At 47.7% G+C, this 13,991-nt stretch overlaps 1 protein-coding gene across 1 annotated transcript in view; it reads right to left on the bottom strand.

Annotated features, from left to right (window-relative positions):
- Window positions 1-13,991, bottom strand: part of WDR59 (WD repeat domain 59) — a 42,832-nt gene that overhangs the window by 18,262 nt on the left and 10,579 nt on the right. The window contains exons 7-18 of the mRNA XM_026034335.1: window positions 13,667-13,755; window positions 13,100-13,216; window positions 12,091-12,168; window positions 11,487-11,643; window positions 9,844-9,923; window positions 8,424-8,556; window positions 6,151-6,275; window positions 5,316-5,480; window positions 4,389-4,484; window positions 2,835-2,991; window positions 1,524-1,593; window positions 1,116-1,269 (exon numbers count right to left, since the gene is read on the bottom strand). Of these exons, the coding sequence (XP_025890120.1) occupies window positions 1,116-1,269; window positions 1,524-1,593; window positions 2,835-2,991; window positions 4,389-4,484; window positions 5,316-5,480; window positions 6,151-6,275; window positions 8,424-8,556; window positions 9,844-9,923; window positions 11,487-11,643; window positions 12,091-12,168; window positions 13,100-13,216; window positions 13,667-13,755 (1,421 nt within the window). The remainder of the gene's footprint in view (window positions 1-1,115; window positions 1,270-1,523; window positions 1,594-2,834; window positions 2,992-4,388; window positions 4,485-5,315; window positions 5,481-6,150; window positions 6,276-8,423; window positions 8,557-9,843; window positions 9,924-11,486; window positions 11,644-12,090; window positions 12,169-13,099; window positions 13,217-13,666; window positions 13,756-13,991) is intronic.

The following is a 13,991-nucleotide window of genomic DNA, read 5'->3' as shown; positions in this document are numbered from 1 at the left end:
CATGGACCTTTTGGGGTCTGTGTGGAGGAAAAGCTTTCCTGGATGGATGCTCTTCCACAGCTGGCAGATGTACTGATTCAGACCAGAAGGGTCTGTTGTCATGTTCCAGACTACAGAAAAAAACCCAAGACTTTTTGCAGCAGCAGGGAGAGATGAGAGGCCGGGTTGCCCTCTGCTCCTGGCAAGGGTTTCCATGCCCCACTGCAGCACAGTGCAGGCAGCACGTGGTTTTCCTCGGTCACCGCAGCAGACGTGGACCATCAAGGGTAGATCACTTGCAAGCCCTGAAGTCCCAGGCTCTCGGGAGCTTCCTGAATTTTTCTAAGCCATCCCACATTCTCCCTGCTAAAGCCCAGGGTTTGTTTCCGAGCAAGCTGCACAGCCCGTTACTCCCACAGCATCTGCTCTGGGCACCCTGGGCTGGTTCACAACTATTTGGCCATCCTACATCAAGCCCTACATCTTCCCCTACCCCCTTTATCTCCCCAAAGGAAACAACCCTATTCTCGCCCAGAGTCTAGCTCGTGTTCAGCACTGCTAACAAGAACTACACCTAAAACAGAGGTACATGGATTGGAAGCCCTTCGGGGCTGGATTTGGAGGAATTAGTTTTGTTCACGACAGTCCAAAGGGGCACATCTCCCTGAAAGATACCTGTAAAAGAGAGAACCCAAATACACCCCCTAACCCAGGAGAAGCTGCCAGTAAGGTGTGGAGGGCCCCAAACCTTTACAGCTATGTACACCAGGGAGCGCAGAGGAAAGCAGAGAGGCCTGTGTGTTTTTCTGGAAACTATAACTTAAGTGTGAGATTTCAACCCTACATAATGCAAGAGGAGACAGCATAACGCACTGAAGGAAGCTCTGATGGTCAGTCTAGACAGATATCAAAATAAACAGGTCAAATGCTAGAGAGGATTAGTGAAGAAGTTACTAAAAGGAGACAAATCAACGTGACGTTTTTAGAGCTGCTTATAAAAGGGTTCCTTCTTGAGCTGAATAYGAAGTTTCTGTTACTAGTTCACACTGTATAGCCGCAAGGCTCTTAGCCATATGAAACGAGCACATGTCATTAAAGCTGAAGGGTGAAGAAAGGACTTCTGGCCTGGAACTTACCCTCTCTTTGTAATAGAAGGAGCTAATGGAGACCTGCTCCTTCTCGCTACGTGTGGGACTGCCACTGTACAAACGCAGGTTGCCCGGAGTCTCCGTACGGATCTTCATGGGAGTAATGAGGCCACTATGGTATGCTGATAAAGCTGACAGGGACCTAGGAACAAGAGCAGACACTTTCAGGAGCTTACATCCACACTGGAGGGGAGACTCAGATCAACAGCTCCAATAACTCACGCTGGTGTGTAGAATTAGGGGTCTCCACTGAGAGCCAGTGAAATAAGGGCCCAGCAAACATTWAATGTCAGCAGTGCTAGCAGAGGATTGACATTTTCCAGCCTTTGCACCCACTGCTGGGCTCAGGTTGTGGTGTGACAGGGGCATGTATGAAACGTGACAGAGGGCACTCACCTGGGCGTGGGCTCCGTCGGGGACACGGCGCGGTGCATGGTCATGGGTCTTGTGAAGTACACCAGGTACCCTGCAGAGACAGGACGCAGCACAAAGAGCACGCTGAAAGGAGCCGCTTACCCTGCCATGGTCTAAGGTATTAGTCAGGGATCTGGTTGCCTGCCCATCATCATGAGCACTTCTTCAGACAGCTGAATGTTCTCAAGCCAAATGCCCTTCTTTCAAACTCCTCAAATGAAAGGGCAGGTTTTGTGAAGGTGAYGGTCTTGAAGACTGTCAACCAACTCAAGTGGCTTTCAGGTGTTACAGAAAAGAAGGTAAAGGAGCAAAAACACGTTCTCATGTTTTAACTCTTCACCAGAATTTGTCGAGCACTCAGATGCTCCAGAGGGAAGTATGGTGGTAAACACTTAYGCAAAGAAATTGTTAGAGCTGGTAACTCTTCTCTTCAAAAAGATAACCTAAGCCATTTGAAGCTAAAACACGCTCACAAGCTTTAGCCCACTTCTCAGCAGCTTAAGTATCTTCAGCCACCTATCCACTATAAGAGTTCAGGGTTTTCCTGAGCCTATTCAATGCACTATCCTGCTTCACTTTTGCTGGAAAGCTGGTGTGGTCTRTAGGAATATAAAGCAGCTTTCAAAACACAATCAAAATGACGTGTGGTCAGGTCCAGAGGAGGCATGCTTGAATCTGAAACAGCTCAGTGAAACACAGCTCCTCTTACACAGACCTCAGYCTCCTCCGTAAGGATGCTCTTTGCACTATGTTCTGGAAACCTGGACAACTGCAACCCACTGAGRGAACAGTCTCTTTATGACACCCTGGGAAAGTTATTTTTGGACAAGGGGGAAAATGCAGAGTGAAAAAGGAGCAGACAATAACACAAATACTGCTTCAGCAAAGGGTAAGCTGTGTCTTAAGTCACAGAGGCATTCTGAAGCCTGAGAGCCAGGACAGGCCCAGTAGTTTGATGCTGATAAGAGGGGACTGCACAGGGAAATACTAAACCCCCAAATTTCCGCAAGACAGAGGTATGTTAACACGTCTGGCATGCCACAAGCCAAAGGCCATCTGTCTATTCATTCCTGATTTTCCAGATGGAGATGCTAAAATACTGCATGCAATACCTCCTGCAAGCAGTCACTAACATGGGTGATTATCTATAAGGTTTTTACAGTATGACCACTCCAACACAATCGCTTAATTTCTTGACCAGAGCCTTGTCTTGTGCAGAGGCAACTATTGCCCAAGACTCTAAAAGAACCATTCCCCTGGTAAGTTTTGAAATATATCATTCATGGGACTAACCTGCACCACAGAATCTGGCTCCAGAGGTCCGTGGAAATGGGATGTTAGAGTCCTGGTAGGATCCGTAGGCATTGGAGACCCGGGCAAATGTGGGCAAGGGGGGCGTTACGGAGTTTGACAACGCGTAGGGGTTGCTGGAGGTGCTGTCCTCTTGGTTCTGAAACAGAAGGTACCCCAGCTCACACTCCCACTGCCACAGGAAGGAAGCCCAGGTGRAACATGGCACGCGGTGATGCCAGGCAGGCCTGGGCAGGTGCCAGAGGAAAACAGGCAGAGGGCACGGCTGCTGGGTCTGGCTGCAAAGGCAAGATCAGCTCCACTCACATGCACATCACGGAAAGTCCTTCTCTGTCTGCTTGCCCAGGTATCTGCTCTCCCATCGCAGCCATGCTGAAATTCAGAGCTTAACTTAGGGGGAAACAACAGCCTCGAAGCAAGACGGTGCAGAAAATGTGACCTCCACACTCTGTTGTTGTGTCTCTCAACAACAAGGAAAGAGGGAACTAGCTAAACGTGGTGCCCCAATCGTGTGAGTTGGGTAGAGTATCCTTAAAGAAGGACACCACAAAACTGTGGGGTGTCAAATGCAATTTGGACGTCTTGGAGTGCGATGCCAAGTGATACGAGCCAGGTGTGACACAGCAGACCACCTCAGGCCTGTCCAGAGGAATTCTGGCAAAAGTCAGCATGTATTTGGTGGAGCACTGCAGCTGGGGACTAAAGGGGTTCTTTAAAGGCAGCAACATCTTGCTCAAGCCAGATTTCTATTACATCAGTGAAAGTTCTCATTCTTAAAACAGTACAGCTGAAACCAAGCACTGTTAAGATCAGCTATTCCACAAAAAGCCCTTATTTGTGACAAATAAACAAAGCCTCTTGGAAAAGAAAACCGAGGAGACTCCGTCGCCTTTTGTGGGTGCCAAAGCACCCATCCCCTCACATTCCACCCACAGACCCGACACCTGGCACAGAGATGCCAAGTAAGTATCACAGATTTCTCAGCTCAGGGTAGAGCGTGACTCTGATTTATCCGCAGTACCATCACTGCAAAACCTTGGCACGAGGATTCAACAAAAACAGATTTTTTCACAACTTTGTTTAAAAGAAGAAAACACCCCCCTAGAATAGAACTAGTGGGATTCTTGGCTAGAAATAGGGAGGCAAAGACATCTGTCAGTGCCTTTTAGAAAAGAATGAAACCACCAACTCCCTGAAGACTCCCTAAACTTCTTCCACAGCTGACAGCCATGCCCTGAGTGATGTCCTCCTGCGAGGAGCTACCACACCTTGCCAGGGTGTTCCAACCTTCAGGAATTCCTGCTAGCATGAATATTAGGGAGCATGCCAAGCTCCCCAAAGCAGCAAGCCTTCCATGTCTGATTTTCGGCACCGTCTTCTCTGACACTAACCACAAGTACTTACAAAAGTGACATGGCTAGTTACAGGGGTCTGTTTACACGTTTAACGAGGCTGGACTTGCACTGCGGGGTCAGAAGCACAGGATGCAAGAGAAGACAAGGAAGTAGGGCAGAAAGCCCGTGCATTTCTCCATACCACAACAGACTCCAGCCACGAGACCAGCTGACGCAGACAGGGCTCCAGGCAGCTCTGATTCCGCTTCACTTTCTGCAGAGAGGTGTCTTTCAGGATCTGGAACACACACAAGATGCAGCTTGATTCATGGGTACATCCACACCTCCCACATGCTTTGTGTTTGCAGAGGAGCAAAGTCACCAGGCTCCAGAGACCATGAATGGTCAAAGCTGGTGCAAAGATGTGCTGCCTGCTTYGAGCAAATGCTGCCTGAATTATGAGTCAGGGAATTGAGACCAGTGATCCAGGAGCTGGGCTTCCATTTCACTGTAGCTTACATGTCCCAAACCAATTTGTAGCAACAGAATCAGGCTGTTCCAGATAGAAGCTTAAACTGATCTGTCTACCCGAGGTTAAGCTCAGGCTTAAGCACTGAGGGGACTGCTACACTGCTGCAGAGGGGACTTAAGCAGCAATAGGACTTCCTATGCCAGACAATCAAACATTTGGGCTTGAATTAGCAGGGCCTGTGTAAAACCCCATATTTTAAAAGCAGTCTGTTGAAAGGGAGAAATGGAATCTACACCCAAGCTCAGAAATGTTCTCCTTCTGCAGTTTAGTGCTTAGGTGGCCATTTTACCTATAACAACTGGATGTGTCTGCATGAGGAGGTAGCTGTGAGGGGTGCTCTGGCCATATACATCATCAAGAGAAAAAGAGTAGGACTGGGGAACACGTGTTCAAAAAGCATCCACTGAGAAGGGCAAACTCTAGGCTGCAAGGTCAAAGACTCCTCCTAGGAGTTCCTCAGCTTCTAACAACTTGAGCAGTGGATTCAGCAGCTCACCCACGGGCTTGGGAAGCCAAACATTTTACTGTGTCAGAAGCCTGGATATCAGGTGTCCAGATTGTGTGTGTTTCTACAGCCTGCCCACCCTCCCCACGCACCTTCAGCAGCTTGGCCTTCATTGAGGCGGTGATGGAGGTCGGGTTGATGAACTGGAAGGACGGAGCAGCGTTATTGGGATACTGCACGGGGAACATCACCAGCATCCGCACTCTGTGATTGCCGCAGTGCACCGACACCGTGCAGCTACGATTCACCGCGTCCATCTGCGTGGAGACACACACGTGCTCTGCAGTCAGATCCCCAAGGACCTTTAAACTTAAAGAGCGCCTTAAATTCATGCTGAGGGGCTGATTCCTCTACACAYCCAGAAGACTAAGTCAGAGACAGCAAGGGCATCAGGCAGAGACAAMCAGTATTCACCAGCTGACTGCTAGCCCAACAACCTGGAGATTATAGCCCAGCACACCACGAGTTATGAAACTCGATGGGATACGGAGGAAAAGGAGCCCGGCAGCTGCCTCAAGCCTCCCACGCCTGTACGGTGCTTCCACACACAGGAGGGTTTTCAGCACATGGGAGATGTCAGAACTGAGGGCTTGGCAGACTGAGTTCAAAAGACGTTGAAACTAGATGAGCTGCAAATCCTGGAACAAGTTACTTCCCATTCTGCAGTCTAAGCAGAGGGGAAAATACAACCCAGCCTTCTTTGGCTAAGAGCCAGTGTACTTCCCATGCTGAAATATTTCCCTCATTCCCAGTGTCTGGGATTAAGCTCTTTCCTACCAGCCCAGCCAAGAGAATCTCTATAGCCCAAAATAAACCTTGGTTAGAGCCAGCAGTCACTCTGCAGCAAAGAGGTTCCCCTCAGGAAGCTCTGATGAGCCAGTCCACCCACATCACCTCCTACCCAGCCAGCACACAGAAACTCTCTACCTCTACATTGACGTTTCGGATCTGCACGTTGATCAGCGAAAACTCCTGCTGCAGCGTTTGAGGCAGCCCCAGTTGGTCGGTTTTCTTTCCCACCAGGAGATCATTCAGTAAATCTTCCTTTAAGGCTGGCAGGGAAGATGGAGTACAGGATGAGACAAGGCAGGAAGGGTCATCTATGGTCCTTCAGCACGCAACACCAGGAGGCAGCCGAGAGAGCAGTTTTCTCTCTGCTCTTCAGATACACAGAGAGCTTTAACCAGGAAAATGCTGCAACCTAGATGATCACAGCTGTTGTTAGGAGGAAGGCTTCAAAGTCTTACTCTTTGAAGAAACAAAGCTCAACTTCAGCCTCTTGGTCTAGCAGGAAAAAACTGCTGCCAAAGCACTCTCGAGAAGCAGCTCTGGTCTCTGGGATTCACACCTCACTGATTTGGCTTTCTGAAAGTGCTTGCAAACAATCTAATGGAGGATTCAGGAGATATTTCTGGTGCTAGGAGAGGTTCTAATTAATCTGTAGCAGCAGCTTGCATGTAAAGCTGCAAAGCAATCTAGTGAACAACCTTTGAAGACTTATCTAATTGCTGGGTGTAGCTGTCCAGTTCTCTCATCTCAGGTTTTCAGGAAGACAAGAATCCCTAAAAGTCAGGGGGCATTTAAACAGCCACACAAGTGCTGCAGCACACAAGGAATTACGGTTATGAGAACAAACTTACTGAGTCTCAGAAGAATCGATCTCTACCTGTTACCATGCCCAGCTTGCCTTGACTTTTGCTATACACTCCCATCAGGGCAGGGGCACCTCGTCCTGAGGGCGCTTTTGCTGCAGCAGCTCTTCCCATGAGGGCCCAAAGCAGCCTATGATGACGGCTCCAAGGACACAAGGAAAGTCCTTGGACTGTTGCCATTCTCTCCCTTGATATTTTACAGACTGTTTCCAGAGGAGAAGTGGTGCAAGCATTTGTCCTTTTACAAGAGTTTACCTGAGAGTTACTAACTTGGCTACTGGGACAAAACGTATCTGGCTTTATCACTGCCCAGCTGGCTGCTGATTTGACTAGGTAGGATGCTCAGTCCCTCATTCCTATTTATGATTTTATGATATTGCTTAGATAGACTTCACAATAGGGAGCTGAAAAAAAAAAAAGGATTAAAAGAAGATCAGTAGCTACCAGAGAAGATAATGATTATTTCTAGCCCAAGGCACAATATAATCATCTCTGGAATTTGTCAGTATGGAAGGTGCCCTCCCTTCCTCTTCCCATTCCCTCATTCCCTTCCAATTAAGTTTTAATCCTCAAAGGCTTAGATATTTGCCTAGTTTTCTAAGAATCTTCTATAGACAACAGCCTGTAGGGAGAATTTTATACTGAAAACACAGTTTGTGAGCCTTCTGACTTATCTGACTTATCTTCAGAGCCCTGCTCTCTACAGAGATCCCCCAAAGTGTTTTACTGATACAACATGGGGACTCGGCTGCTGAAATGAAGCCATCTCCATAGCAAAAAGCAGTGCTTCAGTGCACATCAGTAGCCCACAACAGGTTTCAAGCTAGAAAGCCCTCAAATTCCTACCAAGGGACTTACTTGTGCATTGATCCTGCCATCAGCATCCGCAGCAAAACCTATTCTGCTACAGAAAAACAATTTTAATTCCCTTTAGTTGCACAGTAAACCTTACTAGAGAGAACTGAACCCAAACACTGTTCTCATTAAGGAGAGCAAGAGAGTTAACTCTGTCCCATGGGMAAAACAGAGATGAGATAGTTGGAATGAGACCACTTATGGTTGGTTCCTCGTAGAGCAAGAGACACCCTGCTTCCATGCAGTGCTGTGCACAACAGTGCCTTACAGTGCCTTAACTCATTCACCCTCTTCCTCTGTGGGGTTCATTTCTCAGATTAAACTGAATTGAGAAATTAAGAGGCAGAACTGATTTTCTGGTTATCTACCTTTTTTCTCAGCAGCAAGAAACAACTATGACCCAAAGACAGTGAAACTATAAGCAACTATTGACAGGAGAAAATATCTGTTTTACAGTTAGAATCATTATGATCTTGCTATAAAACAAAACAAAAACAACCTTTCTGAGAGGATCCCCCTGATTTCAAGAAGCCCCTTGACTTCTTCCCTCTTCCCAAGCTGGGTATCCATTAACCCCCGAAAGATAATCAACTTGTCCTTTGCTTAACGGGGTATTTTCTTTGCCAACATGCATCTTGCTCACTACCCTGGAAGAGCTGGTGGGTGAAGCTCCGCGAGCCATCGYTCCCCTACCTTCCTCATCCCCGTGCCCAGGGTTATGCTGGGGCTCCGAGTCCTGGGGCTGAAGGGTCTTGTCTGGCTCTGGCAGAAGAGAAATGCCATCGATGAGCTCATCGACTCCGTCCAGGATATCGTTAGCACACAGCTGAAAAGAACAAGCACAGGCACCCGCTGCACAACAGGCRACCACGCTGGAGAAAGGGCTGTCACCAAACCACCTGTTTCTCCAGGGAGCTGCACTTGCAAGGTAGGTCTGTCTATGCAACAGTCATGGCTTTAACACCCTGGCACAGTTTCTGTGACAAAGACAGGTTATTTTCAATTTTCCAACATTCTGATCTCTGTCACCTCAGACAGCCTGCAAATTCTCCCGCTCACTTACAAACCCCATCATTGACAAGACCAGTTACAGCAGCAGAGATTTTACTTGAATATACACTAACTGATTTGCCTTTTGTAAGTACTTCAATTAATGTGCATCAAATCTTGTTTCATTTTTAGATTAGATATGATAGTAGCATGTTCTTGACCTTTTATATTTAMACTGCAATAAGATCTAGAGGCCTGGATACACATTAATGGCCCAACACTCTAGATCTGTATCAAAAAGAGACAGTGAAATCTCATRTTTAATGTTTAGAAAACAGGATGAGGAGAACAAGCTTGGGGAGAAGGAAGAATAAGATTGTGGCACAGCAAAGTGCAGCCTTGTTCACAAGCATTGCACTGTTACGTGTGCAGCTTGATCAAGGAACAAAAACTGGGGTGGAGAGGCAGRGCAGAGAAAGAGTTAAGGCTCTGACACAAATAAACAATTAGTTTAAAGACAGAGAAGTAATTGGTACAAACATATCAGATAAGTGCAAAGAGTTATTTTTCCTTGGGGAGGTGGGTTACAGACCTGCAGGACTCCTGCAGGATCTGTGCTTGGACATATGCTACTCATTAAAAAAGAGAATTGAAAAAAGAATTAAGAGAATTTAAAACCTGCAATAGGAGGTGAATAGTGACGTGACTGAGTTTGCTGATCCCCCAAGTTACTCAAGGTAACGACAAGACTGTCCAACTGCACACAATCCAGACAGACCTTGTGAGTGACTATTTAGAATGGAAGAGGAATTTCAATACAGATGAATATAAAGCAATGRATAAAAGGAAAAAAATGGCAAACACTGACTGAGAATATATAGGGGTCCAAATAAGCTGCTCTCCACCTTGCCCAAAGGCCTGGCATGCTCCCTGCTGCACCACAAAGTGGTCTTGTATTTCTGTGGAAGCTTTTGAGATCTGGAGCACGAGATCCGGAGCTGAAGAGGAAGCTGGGCACTCTGTGTCTGCAGCTCTAGGACACAGGAGTGACCAGGAATGCCAAGAAAGGGAGGCGAACCCAGCTTGTGAGAACTGYCACGGGTCAAGAGAAGCGTTTACAAACCCTCTGCAGCTGAGAATCGATCCGCCACATGCGCAGGGTCTGATCCCGGGACCACGTCACCAGCTGGTAGTCTTTCGAACCTATAAAGGACAGAAACAGATGAAAACAGACCTCCTCAACCCTGCTTTTGGTGCAAAGTGACTGCAGCAAGCCACTAGGGAGTGCAGTGAACACAACCCCAAACTGGAAGGCAGAATTTGAGTCCTGCTCTGCTTTGCACTAACTTACACGCCACAGCCTTTATCCCTCCCCATGCCACTGTCAGCTCTCATCTAAACAGGGAATGGTTTGCAGGTGAAGAGCACAATGGAAAAGCAGCGAATGTGATGTCAGTTTTCAGATCYGGAATGAACAAGATCTACTACAACACCCCTTTGAACAGAAGAAAAATCATAGCTGARAAATAGATTTATATTTAAAACAACTGCAAGGTCAAAATATGTTTTCGTTCACACCAGATGCTTAGTGCAAACACCTTAAAACCTTTCTAAGCTAAGCAGAGCTGGTTCTATCTTTCCCCCATTTCCTTCTGAAAGATCTGGAAGCTGCCAAGCTAAGGTCTGATGTAATGAAATGGAGCAAGTCAGTACACAGAGGGACATGTCCTGTTTGTCTAGGACAGAGCTAAAGCTTCTCTTGTCAAAAAGCTGCTGCAGTTTAAGAATTGGTAACTGCASAGCTGCTTCCTACACCTCCCAGCTGATGCACAGCGGCTGTCTAATTCAGCACAGCTGACCCTGTGGAAGGATATTTGAGCTATCTTGGTACTCTCCACATCCAAGCAGCCTTAGAATGCTCCTATGATTGATTCACATTGCTAAGACCATGGCTCCAGCTCTGGATATTTATACATTACCTTAGCTGAGACAACACAAACAGGGTTTAAGCCCGTTTGAACATTTGCACGCAAGCTGTCTTATCCTGTGCCTCCAGTCACCGTTACGGGTCTGTACTGCTCTCCTCTCGCAAAAACGAAAGGCAAAGCACAGGGAAGAGTAACTTACCCCACCTGCCTCAGCAGCTGGTGGCAGAGCTGGACCAGAAGTCTCCTGTCCTAAATCCCAGTCCAGCGCTGTCACCTTCACTGCTGACAATTGGTTAGGACACAGGCTCCAAAGGTAGAGAGCAGCATCTGCATCCCACACTCTCCCTTCCCCACTGTAACCCTGCTGCACTGGTGCTTTGGGGCGAGGCTGCTTTGGGGGCCTGACACTGCCTGACCCCAGRTCTTACGTGAGGGGTGAACCAGTTAGGCAGGCAGCTCCAAACAGGGGCAGCTTCCCATCTAACAGCTTGTACCAGCCCTCCTGAAAGAGCTATTTAAAACTAGACTCACAAGCTAGAGTCACTGTGGACCCACTCAGTGTTCAGTGCATTTGCTTTTAGCAAGATAGTACTAAAAAAAAAAAAAAAAAATCCTGGCATGGGAACAACAAGGCAATGTTTCTGTGGCCACTGCTATCAAACACGTACAGATCAGCTGTTATCTTGTGGGGCCAGGAAAGCGGGTGAGAGCTGCCTCAAGGCAAGGGAAGGGTGGAAGGATGATAACACGAGCGCTGCAGTCAAGAACCGAGGCCACACAGCCTGGGCGAGCTCCTGGCAGCAGCACAGGGAGGCAGCACATGCAGCCTTCAACTCACCTTCCTTCTGCTTCCTCCACTGGAACTCAAGCACCACATCATCGTGCCCCACAAATGTGTGGACAGGCGTGTTCAAGTCAAAGACATTCCAGAGAAGGAGACTGTTCTCCCTGCGGAGCTGGGGGACCATCACTGTCACCAGCCCGTTGCTGAAAGGCTTAAGAGAGAAAGAGCCTTTTGTTCAGTCCTGGGGAGCTACAGCCCCATGCTGCTATCGGCATCTTCCGCAATTCCTTCCCTTTCACGCTAAGGAGGACACGTGGGCTCTAATGGACCTCAGCACCCAACAGAACCAGACTCAGAATGAGGACAGAGGGGTAGGGGGTTGTCCATGGCAATTGCTACGTGCACATGGGTTGTTTCCCTGCAAGAAGGCTAGGCCAAAGACTGGCAGCTCACACTGCTTGTAGTGCTTTCCCTGCCGAGTGTCCCACCAAGGACTATGGTTTTCCAAYCCTTTTAAGCATCAACTTGGATTTAAAAATCAAGCTGATAACATCCAGCAGCAGGAGCAGAGAGAAGCYCTTCAGCGGTTCTTATTCAACATCCCTTTGTGCATTCACTCTCACAGCACAAACCTGGCCAGTGGGAGAGTCACACTCACCGTGTATCTTGCCTTCCAGACTGGAACCTGGCAGGGCAGGATGTTGAGGTACTTCCGAGGTTGCCGGTAATCCCAGAACTTCAACAGAGCAAAAAGACAAGCTGAGGCAGGCGTCAGCTGACTATTCTTTCAGGCTGTAGTTTCCACGTACGCTCAGGTACAGGACAGTCACAAACACCCCAGCATTCTCATTCATTAACAGCAGATATGGCCCCAAAGGATGAATATCAAGCYAGCAGCATCTGGCAGCATCTCTTATAACAGAGAGTGACTTGGGGTCACGGTGACCGTGATCTTATTAGTGTGAGTAATTACAGCAGGGAGACAGGCAGCCTGCTTAGGCTTTCCAAGCTACAAGGTGCCCTGTAGGCTTCCAGCCAAGGTGCCACTCCAGACCGGAGGCAGGTCCACCCCGCTGCTACTGCAGATTTCTTAATGAAGAACCTGACCCTTTGCTTTGCTAGAATACACGTGAATTGCACTCACCTCTGAGCTGAGCTAACTGGGAATGAACTCRGGCGGCTTGACAGATACTGAACATGCCATGTGCCCTCCCAGGTAAAAGGCCCAGCRTAGTAACACTAGCAGGCAAGTTCTTGCTGATAACCCAACTTGACACAAATTTAGGAACCTCAGGGGCTGGTGTATTTCTCCTGCCAAGCTGCTGGCGTCACCCTGAGGCTGGCACCACTGCATTTTGGGGAGAAGACTCTTCTGATACATGTGGCCAGCTCCCTTCTGTCAAGCAACAGGGTGAGGTAGCTGTTTTCAGCTTCAGCAGTGCCCAAATCATCACAGTTTGTTAACTGTAGTGAACATTCATCCATCCATCATCCTCCAATGACTTCTCCGCTTGCTCCATAAGCGCATCCCTGGCTCGACTCACACACAGACTGAAAACAAAACAATCCAGTTCTGGATGCACTCCCAAAGATTCCTTAGCAGTGGGAAGGAGTCTGCATCACCATCCTGACATCTTTCAAAGAGGACGCCCAGAAGCAATACTCACTCTGACAGAGTTGTCTTGGCTGGAGGTGGCCAGCATATATTCATTGTCAGGATGCCAATCCAGYCCATGGATTTTGGAGAGATGAGCTGCCAAGTATTCCACTGCTGTGCTGGGTTTCTGCAAGGAGAGATGGTTTCCATCTCACCACAGGGCTCCTGAAATTTGGTCTAGTTCTTTGGTGTAAAAGGAGACCCTTTAACCAGGGCAACACCGTCCACCTGATGGGGAAAGGCTAATAGCTCAGGAAGACTAGGTGAAGGAAAGGGCCTGGGAGAAGCGGTGGCAAATTCCAGAGTCATCAAGTACAGCCCTGCACCATACTACACTCAGTAGAAGAGTTAAGTATTGTGAGATGAAAGCCAAAATGTTAACGGACACAAGTTCTGGGGAAGGAGGCTCTATGCTCTCTTCAGTTTCCTGGGCCCACAAGTGTTTCTACTTTCAAACAACCCATAAGAGAGATGAAGAGGTGCATTTTTCTGCATTTTATTTATTTGCACCCACTGAGATGTCTGTATTTGTTAAGTGGGAATATGCACAGGCTGCTCAAGAGACCCTTCAACTCACCCTCTTGTCCCATATTCGGACATCCCCGTCATGGCTGGTTGCTAAACAGTTGGCATTTTTCTTGTTCCACTTGACCTGAGAAGCTCCAGCTGCAACACAACAGAGCAGGTCAAACCAATCATTTAAAAAATAGCACAGTAGAGTCCTGACATCCCAGCAGAGCTCTCCCTAGTATGTGTGTGTATATATATACATATATACAAATATATATATATACAAATATATAATACAAAGGTAATTCAAATGAAAGACACCCCAGGAGTCAGTGTACAAGATGACTTTATCTCATGGGCCTGGAGTGGACAAGCAGCAAGTCCTTGTTTTT

Source organism: Nothoprocta perdicaria, unplaced genomic scaffold (genome assembly GCF_003342845.1).
Source record: "Nothoprocta perdicaria isolate Ctin4 unplaced genomic scaffold, notPer1 scaffold_143, whole genome shotgun sequence".
NCBI lineage: Eukaryota > Metazoa > Chordata > Aves > Tinamiformes > Tinamidae > Nothoprocta > Nothoprocta perdicaria.
This window is presented reverse-complemented; position numbering and strand designations above follow the sequence as displayed.